The 14,633-nt window shown below is 39.1% G+C and overlaps 1 protein-coding gene across 2 annotated transcripts in view; it reads right to left on the bottom strand.

Annotated features, from left to right (window-relative positions):
• The window catches only part of syne1a (spectrin repeat containing, nuclear envelope 1a), a 220,262-nt gene that overhangs the window by 50,999 nt on the left and 154,630 nt on the right, over positions 1 to 14,633 (bottom strand). For both annotated transcript variants that reach the window (XM_074685622.1, XM_074685621.1), the window contains exons 86-93: positions 14,007 to 14,189; positions 13,785 to 13,922; positions 13,319 to 13,504; positions 10,837 to 10,959; positions 10,540 to 10,722; positions 8,522 to 8,665; positions 4,992 to 5,222; positions 112 to 252 (exon numbers count right to left, since the gene is read on the bottom strand). In XM_074685622.1, coding sequence (XP_074541723.1) covers positions 112 to 252; positions 4,992 to 5,222; positions 8,522 to 8,665; positions 10,540 to 10,722; positions 10,837 to 10,959; positions 13,319 to 13,504; positions 13,785 to 13,922; positions 14,007 to 14,189 — 1,329 coding nt within the window. The remainder of the gene's footprint in view (positions 1 to 111; positions 253 to 4,991; positions 5,223 to 8,521; positions 8,666 to 10,539; positions 10,723 to 10,836; positions 10,960 to 13,318; positions 13,505 to 13,784; positions 13,923 to 14,006; positions 14,190 to 14,633) is intronic.

The following is a 14,633-nucleotide window of genomic DNA, read 5'->3' on the forward strand; positions in this document are numbered from 1 at the left end:
TGAGATTTTTAGAGGTTAAACGTGTGTTGATCAGTGTTGAAGTGTAAGCGTGGCAGGTTTAGCTAAGGCTACCAGCTAGCTTCAGGGTAACCAGGATGGGGTTTGCAGTACCTGGCTAAGAGGAGCGTCAGCGTTAGCCCCGGGGGAGGGGGAGCGGCAGGCGGGGGGAGAGGACACCTCGCTGTTCGTGCCCTCCTCCCCTGACTCCTCCGTCACCGGGGAGAGAAGCGTGTGGCAGCGGCCTGCTGTCATCTGACCACGCATACACCCCGAGCATCACACACACACACACACACACACACCAGGAGGAGCAGGTGGAGGAGGAAGGGAAGGGAGCGAAAAGAATCAAAGAGGCAAAGAAAGAGAAAAACAAAGAGAGAAGGAGAGAAGGAGCATTAAATGAATGTGTCAGAGCAGGTTAGGCAGATTAAAGTGAGCACGTCGCTGATTCATTAGACAGGAAGTGATCAAAAACACACAGAGAGAGGACGACATCAGATCATCTCACTGCTGCTGTTAGAGACACTGACTCTGCTCTGCTAACGCTCGCTAACACACACACACTGAGCGCCTCTGCTGATGAATGAAACACTTTGATTCTTCACAGGATGCATCATGGGAAAGGAATGGCCATGACCAGGAAGTAAGATGTTACACATAAGCACACACACTCTGAAACTCTGTACTCCACACACACACACACACACACACACACACACAAACACACATTTAAACACAGTTTCAGAACCACCCAGACCAGGTTTAATGTTTCTTTGTGCTGTCTCTTTTAGTCTATCAGAGGACAAATGAATATTTATACTTTTTAAAAGAAAAGTGAAATGTTTTTTTTTAATTATTATTATTATTTTATTTTTTCTTATTTATTTATTTATTTTTTTACATTTTTTAATACTTTAAAATATTTAAAATTTCCAATATATTAATTAATATTTAACTACATCTCATGTTAAAAAATATTAAACTTTAAATAAAAAATAAAATAGAAAAGTAAATTTAAAACACAAGTATCCATATATTTTATATACAATTCAATATTTAAAAATATTGTTTTTTAACAAAAGTGGTTGAAATAAAATATATTTCACAATAACAAATATTACTATAAAAATAAAAAAAATATAAAAACATCACTTTTTTTTAAATCAGAAGGGAAATACACTTCATATTTTAAGAGTTTAAATTTTTTTTTGATGTTTGTAATTTTGTTTAAAGACACTTTACTCTCAGACTTCCTTTAGTTATCAGTAGTAAACAAATCAAATTACTGAATCTGGCTTTGAGTAGAAATAAGGATCTTAGGTAATTTATTTTTATCAAGTTTTGCCGCAAGTTTATTTAAGCTGAATTAAAATATTTATTAAAAAAACTTGGTATTATTTAAATATTTGATAAATGCAATGTATTAAAAAATATTCAATTAAATATAATGTTCAAAAAAATTAAAACTTTATTACAAAATTTTATAAAAGTGGAATGGAAAAATAAAATTAAAACACAAATATCTATAAAATATTTCATTTATAATTATTTTTTCAAAAAATCAAAAATTAATTTTAGTTTTTCAAAATGTATTTAAATTAACAAATGTTTACACAAAAGTGATTGAAATATTTCATTGTTAAAAGTTTTAAATGAATATAAAAAAAATGAATAAAATCAATAAACATATTTTTTTTTGAATGAGAAGAGAAATGCACTTCAAATTTCAAGTTTACTTTGATTCTTCACAGGATGCATCATGGGACAGGAATGGGCATGACCAGGAAGTTAGATGTTACACATTAGAGCACACACTCTGAAACTCTGTACACACACACACACGCACACATTTAAACACAGTGAAGAGTGGCAGTTTCAGAACCACAGACATTTCCTTTCCTTCACAGACACGCTCCTCTGAGCACAGAGACAGAGTTTAATGTTTCCTGTTACTGTCTCTTTAAGTCCATCAGAGGAAGAGGAATCAGTCTGAGCGATCCTCAGGACGTGGAGGCCGATCCTCCTGATGAAGCCTGGTTAAAGTGTGACCCAGCTCCTGCAGCAGCAGCAGCAGTCGTCCCAGGAGCAGCACAGCTGTGTGAGCGCGGCGTGCTTCAGCAGAGAGGCAGGAATGTGAGCCAAACCCTGCTGGCTGCTGCTCCGGCAGCTGATGCAGGCTTTGGCTGACTGACCCGGGACCTTTCTACATTTCCAGGACTTTTCCCGGGCTTTATGATGCAACACGCCGCAACAGAAATCATCCTGCGTGTGTGGGAGAAGCAGCAGGACTTTCACTGCGCTGAATGTGCCAAGGAGTCACCAAACAAGCAGCAGTCGCTCACACAAACACACCGACACAGTCTGACTGTAATATCCTGTTTCCTGTCCTGCTCTAACCAAACAAGCCACAAACAGCAGAAGCAGAGCGGGACGCCAGGAGAGCTGAATCAGACTGAGAGTCGCAGAGGAAGAGAGAAAAAGGGTGATTTCCTGGGTGATTTCTGGGTTCCTGTTTAATACTGAGCTCAGAAAATATTCACTTATCAGTTTATATTTTGTCAACACCGCGACTGTAGGGCACTTTTTGTGCACGACACGTAAACAAAACACAATCAATTAGTCATGACATACTGCAGAGTCAGGGTTGATGAGGTAAAAAGTGAAGGGTAACGATGTAAAGTTACTCATTACACTAAAAATGTTGGTAACTACACACGGGAATGCACTTTCCTGCGTTACTTAAGCCATTTTCACCAGTGTTAGCAGCGCCTGCATACATCCTGCCCGTGTTTGTCTGAGCACCGTTTCCATGGAGACCGAGCTGTGACGTAGCTGCTGGGGTTACTGTTCTTTAAGTGAATGTCTGAGTGTTATCTGCTGTTGTGTTTACATTTATACAATAAGACAGTGTTGATTGACAATTATAAACAAAGTTAGGAGAGGGTTGTGATGTTTGACCTTGTATACGTCGTAAATCAGGCCTTTAAAAACTGGAAAGTGAAGGTAACTAAGTTACAAAGTTACCTTTCAAATGCAGTAACTAGTAAAGAAATCTCATTACAATTTACAGAACTACTAACTTGTACCTTATAACTTTTTTCTGAGTAACTACCTCAACACTGATAAACTGCAGTAGCAGGCAGACAGATTTAAGCTAACATGAGGCACACACTGCAAAAAACTGAAATCTCCTCAAGTGTTTTTGTCTTATTCTAAGTAAAGTTTGTCTCATTACACTGGATATGAGCCACATTTAACCGACCAGTCCAAAAAAATGTCTTGTTTCATTTTATTCAAAGACAAAATAAGGTTTGAATTGCTGTAACAAGTTAAAAAATCTGTCAATGGAAGAAGAGAAATTTGCTTAAAACTAGAATAATGTCTTAATAGGAACAACTTTTCTCTTTCAGACCTCATTTCTGTCTTTAAATAACTTGTGTGAATGACCACCAGAGGGGTGTGGTACGCTCCTGGTTTGTGGGTGGGCGCCACCCCAGAATCTGAATGAGTAGCGGAGGTGTCGTCACACGCCAAGAGATGAGAAAAACCTGAAGAAGCCAGGAGCACATGGGGATTTGTGAGAAAACGAAATAAAGTCATGAAAGGTATGAAGTACTGAGTTTTGTTTTGTATCGTTTTCATTGGAGTCGCCCTGGTTGTTGTATTTATTATATTGTATTTTGTATCGATCGAGCAGTTACAAAGTAAAGATTACCTGTCGCATGCCGACTTTGCACCCTTGGCAGGCGAAGCGAGGTCATTCTGTTGTTTATTTTGTATATTTATATTTGTTATTTAAAAACTGGTTGATGTTTTAACTTTTGTATCATAAATTGATTTTTTAAATTGTATTACATGACGTGATTGTGATATTGTGTATGTTTTAGTTTCATGGTGTGGGAAAAAAATAAAGGATCATTGAACAACTGGAAATCAGACGTTTTCCTGGAGTGGTCAGGTGACTGTGGCTCAGATTAAATAATAAAAAAAAAACTTGATAAAATGTAATTTTTTGCAGTGTAGAAAAAAAAGATACAACACTGCAGAATAATAACGGAGAAAAGTGAAATCTACAGCTTTTTTTTTTTTTTTTTTTTTACTGTGATGGACGACTGAATAGATTGAAACAAGGCTTTGGAGTCATGATAAGCTAGAAAGGAAAAAATGGGGGAAAAAAGAAAAAAGAAAAAGAAAAAAGAGTCATACTAAGCTCTAATGTTTTCTTTTTTTTTAATCGCACAATTTTACAACTCTGACTGCGACTTTTATCTTAAAATCTGTTTTAACTTTTTAAAAATTTTATTACGTTTTTTTGTATCTTATAAATTTTAATCCCCTTTTAATTGAATTGTTTTCTTTTAATATTTTTCTCTGTAAATCACTTTGAATTGCCCTGCTGAAACATGCTCTATAAACAACCCTGTCTTTCCTAATGTTGTTGTTTTCGGAGACTTTAATTTAAGTTGTGCTCATCTCACCTGGTTACAGCAGGAGGAGTGGAGCTAAAGCTGTAATCACAGGTATCACGCTCAGGCATCCTTTAATTTGGGTTAGCTTAAGGTAAGTGCATTACCCTCTCTGCTCACGCTCACTTCATTCAGCTCAAATCATTCACTCCACGCTCACTGCTGGCTGCTACAGGTGAGCCTCAGGGCTCCGTCCTGGGTCCTCTGGTGTTCATGATCTACCTGCTTCATTTCTGCCGTATAATCCATAAACATCACATTCAGTTAAACGGCTATGCAGATGACACCCAGCTCTCCACCTCCATCCTCCAGTTTAACTTTTGTGCTTCTTTTATATCGTATGGTGTCTCTGAGTTTCTAGAAAAGCAACATTCAGATAAAAAGTATTATTATTATGATGTTAACAGCCCAGAAAAAGACCTTTTGGTTTCTTTCTTCCTCTGGACAGAATGAAACTCATGCAGAAACAGAGCCACGACCACGCTGCATGTCCTGTACAAGAATAAGAGAAGCTTTGCTACTCACCATGACAACAGAGGGGTGTGCAGGAAGCTGCTTGTCAGAGCCGCTGTCATTGGCAGCCATGGTGCTGGGCAGCTCCTCATCACTCAGCTCGTCCACGCCGTCCGAGAGGCCCTCCACCTCGCTGACCGTCAGCAGCATGGTGGCGTGTTTGGCCTTCACCGTCAGCATCTTACATTTGGAGTGCAGCGAGGCGATCTGCTCCTGGTAGCCACGGATCTTCTGGGCCAGCTCCTGTCAAAACATCCCCCCAGAGCACAAACACCACCACCCCCAGGGTCAGGAGACAGGGGCTCAGTCCACAGCAGCAGATCAATAGTTCCTGGTTCAGAGAAAAGATCCTGAGGGAGCAGGAACGGAGCGGCTCAGCTGGCTCAGCGCTGAATCAGGCGCCGGTGTGAGAGGAGCGAGTGGAGCGAGTGGAGCGGACGCATTCTCTCCTCTTCTGGCCGGTGGCTGCGTTTGGCTTCACAGTGTGTGAGCGTAGAAAGAGAAAAGCAATGCCCCACTCTCCCTCTCTTCTGTCTCTCTGAGCCAATCAGAGCGGCTCAGGGGCGGGTGACTCACAGCGCCGCTCGAGCCAGCGCACAGGATGTTTGGTTGAGACAGAGACCCTCGCAGAAATAGTTCAAAATCCTCAGACACTCCCTCTGCTACACATACACAATTGGCAAGAAAAAAACAGGAAGTGATCTCACTGCCTGCAACCCCCCCTTCCTCTTCCTGACGCTGGGCTCCTCCACCAATCCCCAGCCTGCATTCCTCCCAACAAAAGAGACCGAGGAGTGAGTGGAGAGGCAGGATGACAGAGACGGTGTCAAATTACAGAGTCGGTATGAGCCTGCAGGCCAGGGTCCAGCTCCTCCTCCTCCTGCTCCTCCTCCTCCTCCTCCTCTGTCCCGCAGATGGTCACAGCTCTGATAATCAGGTCATGTGACCGAGCGGGGCCTGTGGAGTTGCAGCTTTCTGTTCAGCTTAGAGATCAAACTCAGACATAAACACAGCAGCATGCCAAGGCGTCTGCAGCAGCAGCAGGGCGCGCAGGAAGGAGTGAGTATCTACAAACAGCTGGGGACACGTCCTCTCTGATACGCCTGTTAAAGCAGACACAACTCGCCCAGAGACAGCACAGGAGAGTTAAACTGTAACCACGCTGCCTCTGGAGGCTGGATTTGTTTCTCTGCAGGTCTTTGCCTCCCTCACTCAGCCAACCCTCCTCTGCATGAGAGGAGTTCAAACACACTGACTCAGCAAAGAGTGAAACTGAAACTGGAGCACCCTGCTCAGGAAAATGCAGGTAGAAACTAGAGCTGTGGAAATATATCGATATTTCAACTCTTAATATCAATATTTTTATAAAAATGAAGATTCAGATTTGAGCTGAGTTGAAAGAAAAAAACAACTTCTGCACCTCCACTGCAGTAGATGGCGCCAAAGAGCTTCTCCGTCTTACTTTGCCCATAGATTATAAAATAAATATAATCTCAGGATGCTTTAAAATACTTTATTCCTAAACTTGATGATGTGGGTTTGATACCGTTAACATCAGTGTTTTCTCTCTATTCTTACGTCAGTTTGTTTATAACCATTTAAAGTTTATTTTTTTACAGTGTAGTATACTGATAAAATCATATCTAAAGCATTTTTTATGCATTTCTGAATAATATTGTGTTATTTACTTAACAATCATCTCTATTTTCCTTAAATAACTGGGTTACAACATCACAATATTTTACGATGTTGTGATGTTGTGATGTTGTGACCCAAGTATCCTGATTTGTATCATATCCTGAGGTTCTTGCCAATACTATTTTTTAATGCAAATTGCACATTTCTCTGTTGTTTATTCAGTGCACTATTTTTGACTTAATTATGTATTTCTTTTTTATTCTTCCCTGGACGCAGTTGTTTTTATTATTGTTTTTATTATTATTTTTGTTATTATTGTTATTATTATTATTATTATTATTATTTTTTTAAATTCATTTATTGTTATTTTTATTATTGTTATTATTATTATTTTTATTATTATTATTATTATTTTTTTTTATTATTATTATTATTTTTTCTTAATACTTAAGCGCTATTTTTTTTCCTTTTTTCATTTTTGTAATATTTAGTATTTATTCACAATAACTTTCTAGAAAGACGAAAGTTCAAACACGAGTCACAATCCTTGTATTCTTGAAGATACTTGATGAAAAAAGGTTATTCTGGTTCTGGTTCTGATTCTGATTCTGAATACTCAGCCCTAGTATAAACTAGAAAAAAACGAATAATCGGTGCTGATATTTAGCATTTTGTAGCATATCAGCCTTCTATTCAAATCTAGTGGAAATTAAATTTTAGACTGTTTTATTTTGGCTTCTCTGTCTCTAGCAATGTCCCACCCTCAGCACCATCTGATTGGTGACACGCAGAGACATTTTTTGGAAAACTTGACTTCCTGTAGAAAACTTTAAGGAGCTGGTTATTTTTTAAGTCTTAAATTCAACTTAATCAAAAATTTTAACTCCAAATATTGGTTAACGGCTTCCTTGACAACGGATTATCGGTATTGGTATCGGCCCTGGAAAAATCATATCAGTCTATGTGCAGTAAAAACCTCTTCACCATCCACTCTGCATCAAGCAGGAGTTTCACACGTACCATCAGATAAAGGAGGAATGTTTGTTAGACGGGCATGTGGAGACACAGACAAACAAGGCTCCTCCAGACCAGCAGGGAGGAACCCGCGGGCACGGCTCAGCCTCTTTCTGTTTGCTGCTGCTCATATCTACACAGAGGACGTCGTCCATAAAGACTCACGTTTGGTTTCAGACTTTCCTCAGCTCTTCATCGATGAGGAAGTCGACCTCATTCAGAAAGCCGTTTTTAGACGCCGCAGCCTCAAAGTCAAATCAAGTTCAAGAAAATCCAGTTTCCTCCTCTTATCACTCCACAGATTTACATCTGACGTTCATGTTTAGATTTTCAGGCTTTCATTTCTCCATTTCCAGAAAAACAACGACCACGTCAGCGCTGAGCTTCAGGAACATTGTTCTCAAACTCTGAAAGTCGCCAAAGCCCTTTGAGTTTAACTCGCTTCACTGATATCTGAGACGATAGCATCTTTCTAGTCATGTGACCACGGAGCTGGAAAAGGTGGCGTCACTGTTTGGAAATGATGACTGAAGATTTTGGTCACAGGGAGTTTCCAAACGTTCATTCATTCATTCATTCATTCATCTGAACACCCAGCTCAGGGCTTTAGTGTCACAGCGTCAGACCCGCCTCCATGAGGCTCTGACCCGACCTTGAACCCTCCTCCCAACGACCTTTGGTTGAAACGCAGTGATCCAGCCTTATGGTCCAACACCAGAGCCAGAGTCCACTAATACCATTCATGGATGAGAGGGAGAAAATCCCTGGAGCAGCGTCGGTAATCTCACAGAAATAAAACCTTTCAGAGCGAACGCTGCCTGTGGAGGCAGGAAACAGAAACAAGCAGAAACTGAAACTCTCTGAATCAAACCTCCAGGTGTGTTTCTCACCTCGTGGTGGTGGATCTGAGCCTGCAGCTCCTGGATGTTGTTGGTGGAAACAGGTCGGTCCTGGATGATGCGGTGAGCTTCTTCTATTAATCTCTGGAGGTTCTTCACTTCCTGTTCGTACTGCTCATACTGCACCACGGCCTCCTGGGAAAAAAACACACAAGTAAGAGATTATATACTATTTTCTGAACAAGAGGGAAATCTGTTTCTAAATATTCCAAAGGACAGGTGATAATCTCTCTCTGTTGGCTATTTGGTGCACTATTTTGATTTAATTGTGTATTTATTTTTTTTCTTCCCTGTACAATGTTTTTATTATTATTTTATTTTATTTTAATTTAATTTAATTTAATTTAATTTAATTTAATTTAATCTTATTTTATTTTATTCTATTTTATTTATTTATTTTATTTTTCTTCTAAAGCTTTTTTTTGGGTAATATTTAGTGTTTATTCACAATAATTTTACGGAAAGACAGAAGTTCAAACCTATATAAACCTTAACAATAAAAACAAAACCAAAAAAACAAACACAACCACCTTTTTAAGAAAACAAGATAATATAAATAAATAAAATAGTTTGAAAATAGTAAAATTTATATTAACACATGCATACAAACAATAAAAATAGTATATGTAAGAAACAAGGAAATAAATAAAACAAAATGTAAATACCAAAGAACGAGTTGACAAAATAATAAGTTAAAAAAAAAATCAACAGTAAGTTTGCTAACAGGAAGTTTAATGTAGGCATTTCTTCATATATGAACATAAAATAAATTACCTTGATGGTTTTTGAGCATTTGGAGGATTTAAACAAAAAAAAATGTCAGTTTAAAGCTTCAAGAGCTTCTTTAAGTTAAGTTTTCATTATAACATCCAGGATAACGTAGCGTAACGACATAATAAAGTGATTATAAATTCACAAATAGAGCAGAACAGGGTTTTCACATCTACATATTAAAAAACAGTGTTTGGCAAAGTACTTTAAACAGTTTTTTCTTAGAGTTACTTGATACTTTCCCCCAAAAAAGTAACTGAATTACTCCTTCATAAATGCAAGCAATTACCAGGGAAAGTAATTCTTGTGTTACTTTTTTTAAAAATCTTTAATTCTGCCAAAAAAAAGTTAGTTTTTGAACATTTTCTCTCTGGGACACAATGTTCATGTCTGTTTTCCATCTCTGACGTTGTTGTAGTGTTTGTACTCCCATCCTGAAATTTTCAGTTTTAACCTGAAGCTCCTGTCCTGAGTCTGTCTGAGTGATCCAGGTCAGAAAGACCTGCCAACTCTCCTGATTCAGGAGAGATCCTTCTGATTTTTAACCCTGACTCTTTTAATTTCTCCAGATTAACCTTTTGTTTTTAATCTGCTCCTGTCATCTCTGATATTTTTCAAGTCAAAACAAGTCAGATCCATTCAAACCTGGAAAAGCACCCCCCCCCCTCTCCCTGGAGTTGGTTTGGTCCAAAGACGCTACAGGAGATCTTCTCTGACTGAGGTTACACAGACACACACATGTCGCTGTGTGAGATTTGTTGCTGAAAAGTTGACCTTAGTATCACCTCTTTATTAGAGATGTGATTATTCTCATTGTTGCTTGTGTGTCTGACGTTTACAGTAAAAATAACACCGTTATTCCCAACACAGTAAATGTAAAATCATAAAAAAATTACAAAATTAACAAAATTTACAAATTAACTAAGAGAAGGAAGAAGTCTGAGAGAATAAATGACCTGGGTATCATGTATTGGATTGGATTGGTTCAGCAGGGACCATGAATCTGTATCAGTCGACCTCGTATGTGACCCTGGAGAAGTCTTGACAGACTGATGCATTGTTTTAATTCTTCGCTGATATCTTTGATAAATCCTGTAAATGTTTCTCCTCAGAAGAGGAATGCATCAGATTATCTCAGGGAACCACCAGCGTCAAGGATCTTAAGATAAACTGTTTTGATGGGACTCGGTAAAAGCAATCAGGTTTCAGCTTGTTATAATGTTCGAAGCGCCCTCTACCTGCAGGATGTTGCACTGCTGGATGGTGGTGTGCTGCAGCTGGCTGGCCTCCTGCTGCAGAGTCTGAGCTGTGCGGCAGATCGGCAAACTGGCCACTACCTCCTCTGGAAGCCGGAGGGCGCTCTGACACCGCTGCACTGCGGCTACCTGCTGCTTGAAGCCCTCCATTTCCACCAGGAGGCGCTGTGAACGATGAGGAGGGGGGAGTGAGGAGTGATTGATAGCTGCAGTTTGTATGTTCAGGCTGTTTGTCTCTGTGTTTTAAAGAACATTAAAGTAGAAACCATTTCTAAACACCTGTCTCTGCGTGAGCTGCTCCCTGAGGCTGAGTCTGTTGAGGTCCGGGGAGGCCAGAGTGACCTGGATCTGGTCTACAGCAGCATGCAGACTCTTCACCTCAGCCTCCAGACGCAGCATGTCCTGAGAAACAGGAAGGAAACAGGAAGAGAAAGAGGAGTTTGTTTTTAATCAAGGTCTATTTATTGAAAGTTTTACAATATACAAAACAAACAGAGAAAAAATTATAAAGACTATCAAAAAAAATAATAATAAAAAAAAAAAAAATATATATATATATATATATATATATATATATATATATATATATATATATATATATATATATATATATTTATTTATTTATTTATAAAAACATATTTTTTTATTTTTTATTTTATTTTTTATATTAAAAATAAATATATATATATATATATATATATATATTTATATATTTATATATATATATATATATGTATATATATATATATATATATATATATATATATATGTAATACCACCCATTAACCCACCCACTGGACAAGTATTGTGCTCTAATAATCAGTCATCCTACACTAGCACTGGCTAACACAGAAAGAAGTATAACAAAGTATGGGATTATGCTCTCTGCTCCCAACTGCTCAACAAACTTAAAGAAAAGCCTCCAGGTTTCATAAAAGCTTATTTCTTTTAATTATGATGATTGAGAAGGGGAAAAACTTTATCAATAACTTGTTTTAAGTCTGTTCTTAGCTCAAAATTTGAATCTAACAAGAATTAGGGCTGAGCAATTTTAGAAAATAATCTAATTGCGATTTTTTTTGGACCAATATTGCGATTTTTAGGGGGGATGTTTGTCTTCTACATTATTCATTTAACACAAGCAATACATCATTCTGTAGTATGACCAACACAACAAAGGATGTTGTCAACATATAAACAAGTTTTTCCTGTAGGCCAGGCCGACATGTTATGATGAAATGATATGAATTGATATGAATAATGTATTTTTAACTATTACAATCACTGTATAATATTGACTGATTGATTTAACTCCAAACTTTGTAGACCTGTAATAAAATTATCATCATTATTGTCATTAATTTCCTTGAATGAAATCAGAGAAAGGAGCAAATTCCTGCCGAACAAGAGGCCAGGTATGAACAATAATCTGAAAAACCAATATGAATCCTCTCTTCTATGAATCTCACACTAAATAAAGTGCAGAAATGTAAATAAAAACAAAGTTTTGGCTCAACCACTGAAATATGTAAACTTGTGGATTGTACTTTTTAAATGCACTTTAAAGCTTTTCTTTTTTTTTTTTTTTTAAATTGCAGCCTTTGCGATTTGAAAATCACATTGTATTAATTGCGATGTTGATTTAAATTCGGTTAATTGTTCAGCCCCAATAAGGTTGCTGAAGAATAATGGGGGAAACCATCAACGTGTGAGGCAACAAAGCTCCGCAATTGTGAGTATCTATAAAAATGAGATTGAGGGATACCAAATTTACTTCTTAATTGCTCCAATGATGCAAAAGTACGGTCTATAAAGAGATCCTGAAGAGATGAAATTCCATGATTAAGCTAAATGCTAAAGGCTCTGTCTGACAAAGATGGGGCAAACATATGATTTTTTACTATTGGGAGAAGGGTAGAAAGATCATACAGAGCAAATGCTTTAAGAAACTGGTTCCAGATCCTTACGGACTGTGCCACTATGGGGTTATTGGTAAAATAAGAAAGCGGTTTGACCAATGGGAGTCCAGAGCACAATAGACCTAGTGGGGAGGTGTGTCTACAGGATGTAGTCTCCAAGGTTAGCCACCTGGGTGCATCAGAGATATTTAGATCTTCCATCCAATACACCAGAAACCTAATATTTGACGCCCAATAATAGTAAAGAAAATTGGGGAGAGTGAGGCCACTTTGAAGACGTGGTCTTTGCAATGAAGATTTCTGGAAAGAGGAGTTTGAGCAGCTAAAACTGTAACGACTGAAATCTGAGTGACTTTATTAACTGAAATCACTGAAAAAAAAACACCTTTTTGTTGTAATAACCCTTTAAATCATGTAAATCTGGAGCAAATTCTCCTCCTGGTTAAAGCTACAAGACAGATCTCACTTTACATAACAGAAAACATTTATTTACAGCCTGTAACGACTGTTGTTTACTGCAAATGAAACTGAATTATTAGTCGCTGGAAATGAAGTTTGTGCTGTTTTTAATTCAGAAAGAGTGAAGTTAAAAACTCAGTGAGGAGCAGAGTAAACAGATTTCCAAACACACAGAGTCATTAGAGACAATGAGCAACAGACTGTCATCTGGGCACCAGCTGTACAGCAGATTATCATGACAGATTACTGCAGAATACACTCAAACAGCCCATTTCATCATGGAGGTGTAGTGATACATATGAGCCACAGGGGGGCACTGTTGGATTGTTGAACTATGGGTTTCCCTGAGTCCTCCATCATCTCTGCGAGCGGCTGGCGCTTACCTTGGCGGCGTCCTGCAGACTCTGGAGGCGGGTCTTGGCGTTCTGCTGCAGCTCCTCCGTGTGCCTGCTGAGGTGTTTCACCTGCTGGGTCCAGCCCTCCGTCTGCAGCACCTCCCACAGCTGCCCCTCCCTCTCCCCCATGGCCTCCAAGTCTCCATGGAGACCTCGACACTCCCGCAGCAGCGCCTGTCACCGGCAGAACGTAGATCACAACTCAGAGAGAGGAGAGAGTTTTTAATCTGCATCACACTCACTAACACGAGGCGACGCCCTGCACAGGAAGTGATCATTCACTGAGAGTCAGAAAGTGTAAAATAAAGCTCTGATTGGCTGGATTTAGAGGGTTAGATGCAGGAAGTATTTGTTTCTAAAGAAAATGCAGTAAAAATCAGCCAGGAGCTGTTTCCCTGCAGCAGTTTCCAGACGCGTCAGGCCGCTCCACGCTGAGAGATTCATTAAGACTCACCTGATGAGCTCGAATCTGCTCCTGCAGCTGGGATGCTGATCCCCACAGGATGTTCCCGCTGACGAGAGCCTCTGCTTTTTCAGCCCAGCCCAAAATAAAGGCCTTCATACCCTGATACTCCTCCGCCTGTCGCTCCGCCTGCTCACAGGAGAAACAGAATCAACACAATAATCAGATTATAATCCTAAAAATCTGCACCAGCATCGGGAATCTGTCCCTCACCTTCTTCAGTCTGTTAGCTCTGTCCTGAACCTGCTGCGCCGTCTGCCGCTGCACCTCCGTCAGCTTGGCCACGGCGTCGCCCAGCTGCTTACAGAGCAGCGGGTTGTGCTCCCCGAACTCCTGCACCGCCGCGCCCAGCTCCACCAGAGAGCGGCCGCAGCTTTCACACTCCTCACACAAAACCTGCACGGAGACACAGAGACGGAGAGATTTCAGTCAGTTCAGGTAAAAACCATGAAACCCAAACCCCAATGACGCTGGGACGCTGTGGCAAATGTAATTAACAACAGATTTGCAAATCCTCTTCAACCTCTATTCAATTAAATCCCCCACAAAGACAAAACATTTAATGCTCAAACTGATAAACTTTATTGTTTTGGTGCAAATATTTGCTCATTTTCAACTGCATGAAAAAAAATCCCACAGCTCAGGGATGATGTTTCTCAACGTTCAGTTGCAAGTTATTTAGGGAATCCATCATCCAGGGTTCCTTCAGCTCAGGGCAAGTTCAATTTAAGACTTTTTAAGACTTTTTAATGATGTTTGAAATCAAGTTTAAAAACAAGTCAACAACGAACCACAATTGAAACAAACAAAACTAACAAACAAAAACACCACATGAATTAC

The sequence above is a fragment of the Halichoeres trimaculatus genome, unplaced genomic scaffold, assembly GCF_033239565.1.
Source record: "Halichoeres trimaculatus isolate MK-OKI-2021-1 unplaced genomic scaffold, fHalTri1.1 fHalTri1_scaffold_13, whole genome shotgun sequence".
NCBI lineage: Eukaryota > Metazoa > Chordata > Actinopteri > Labriformes > Labridae > Halichoeres > Halichoeres trimaculatus.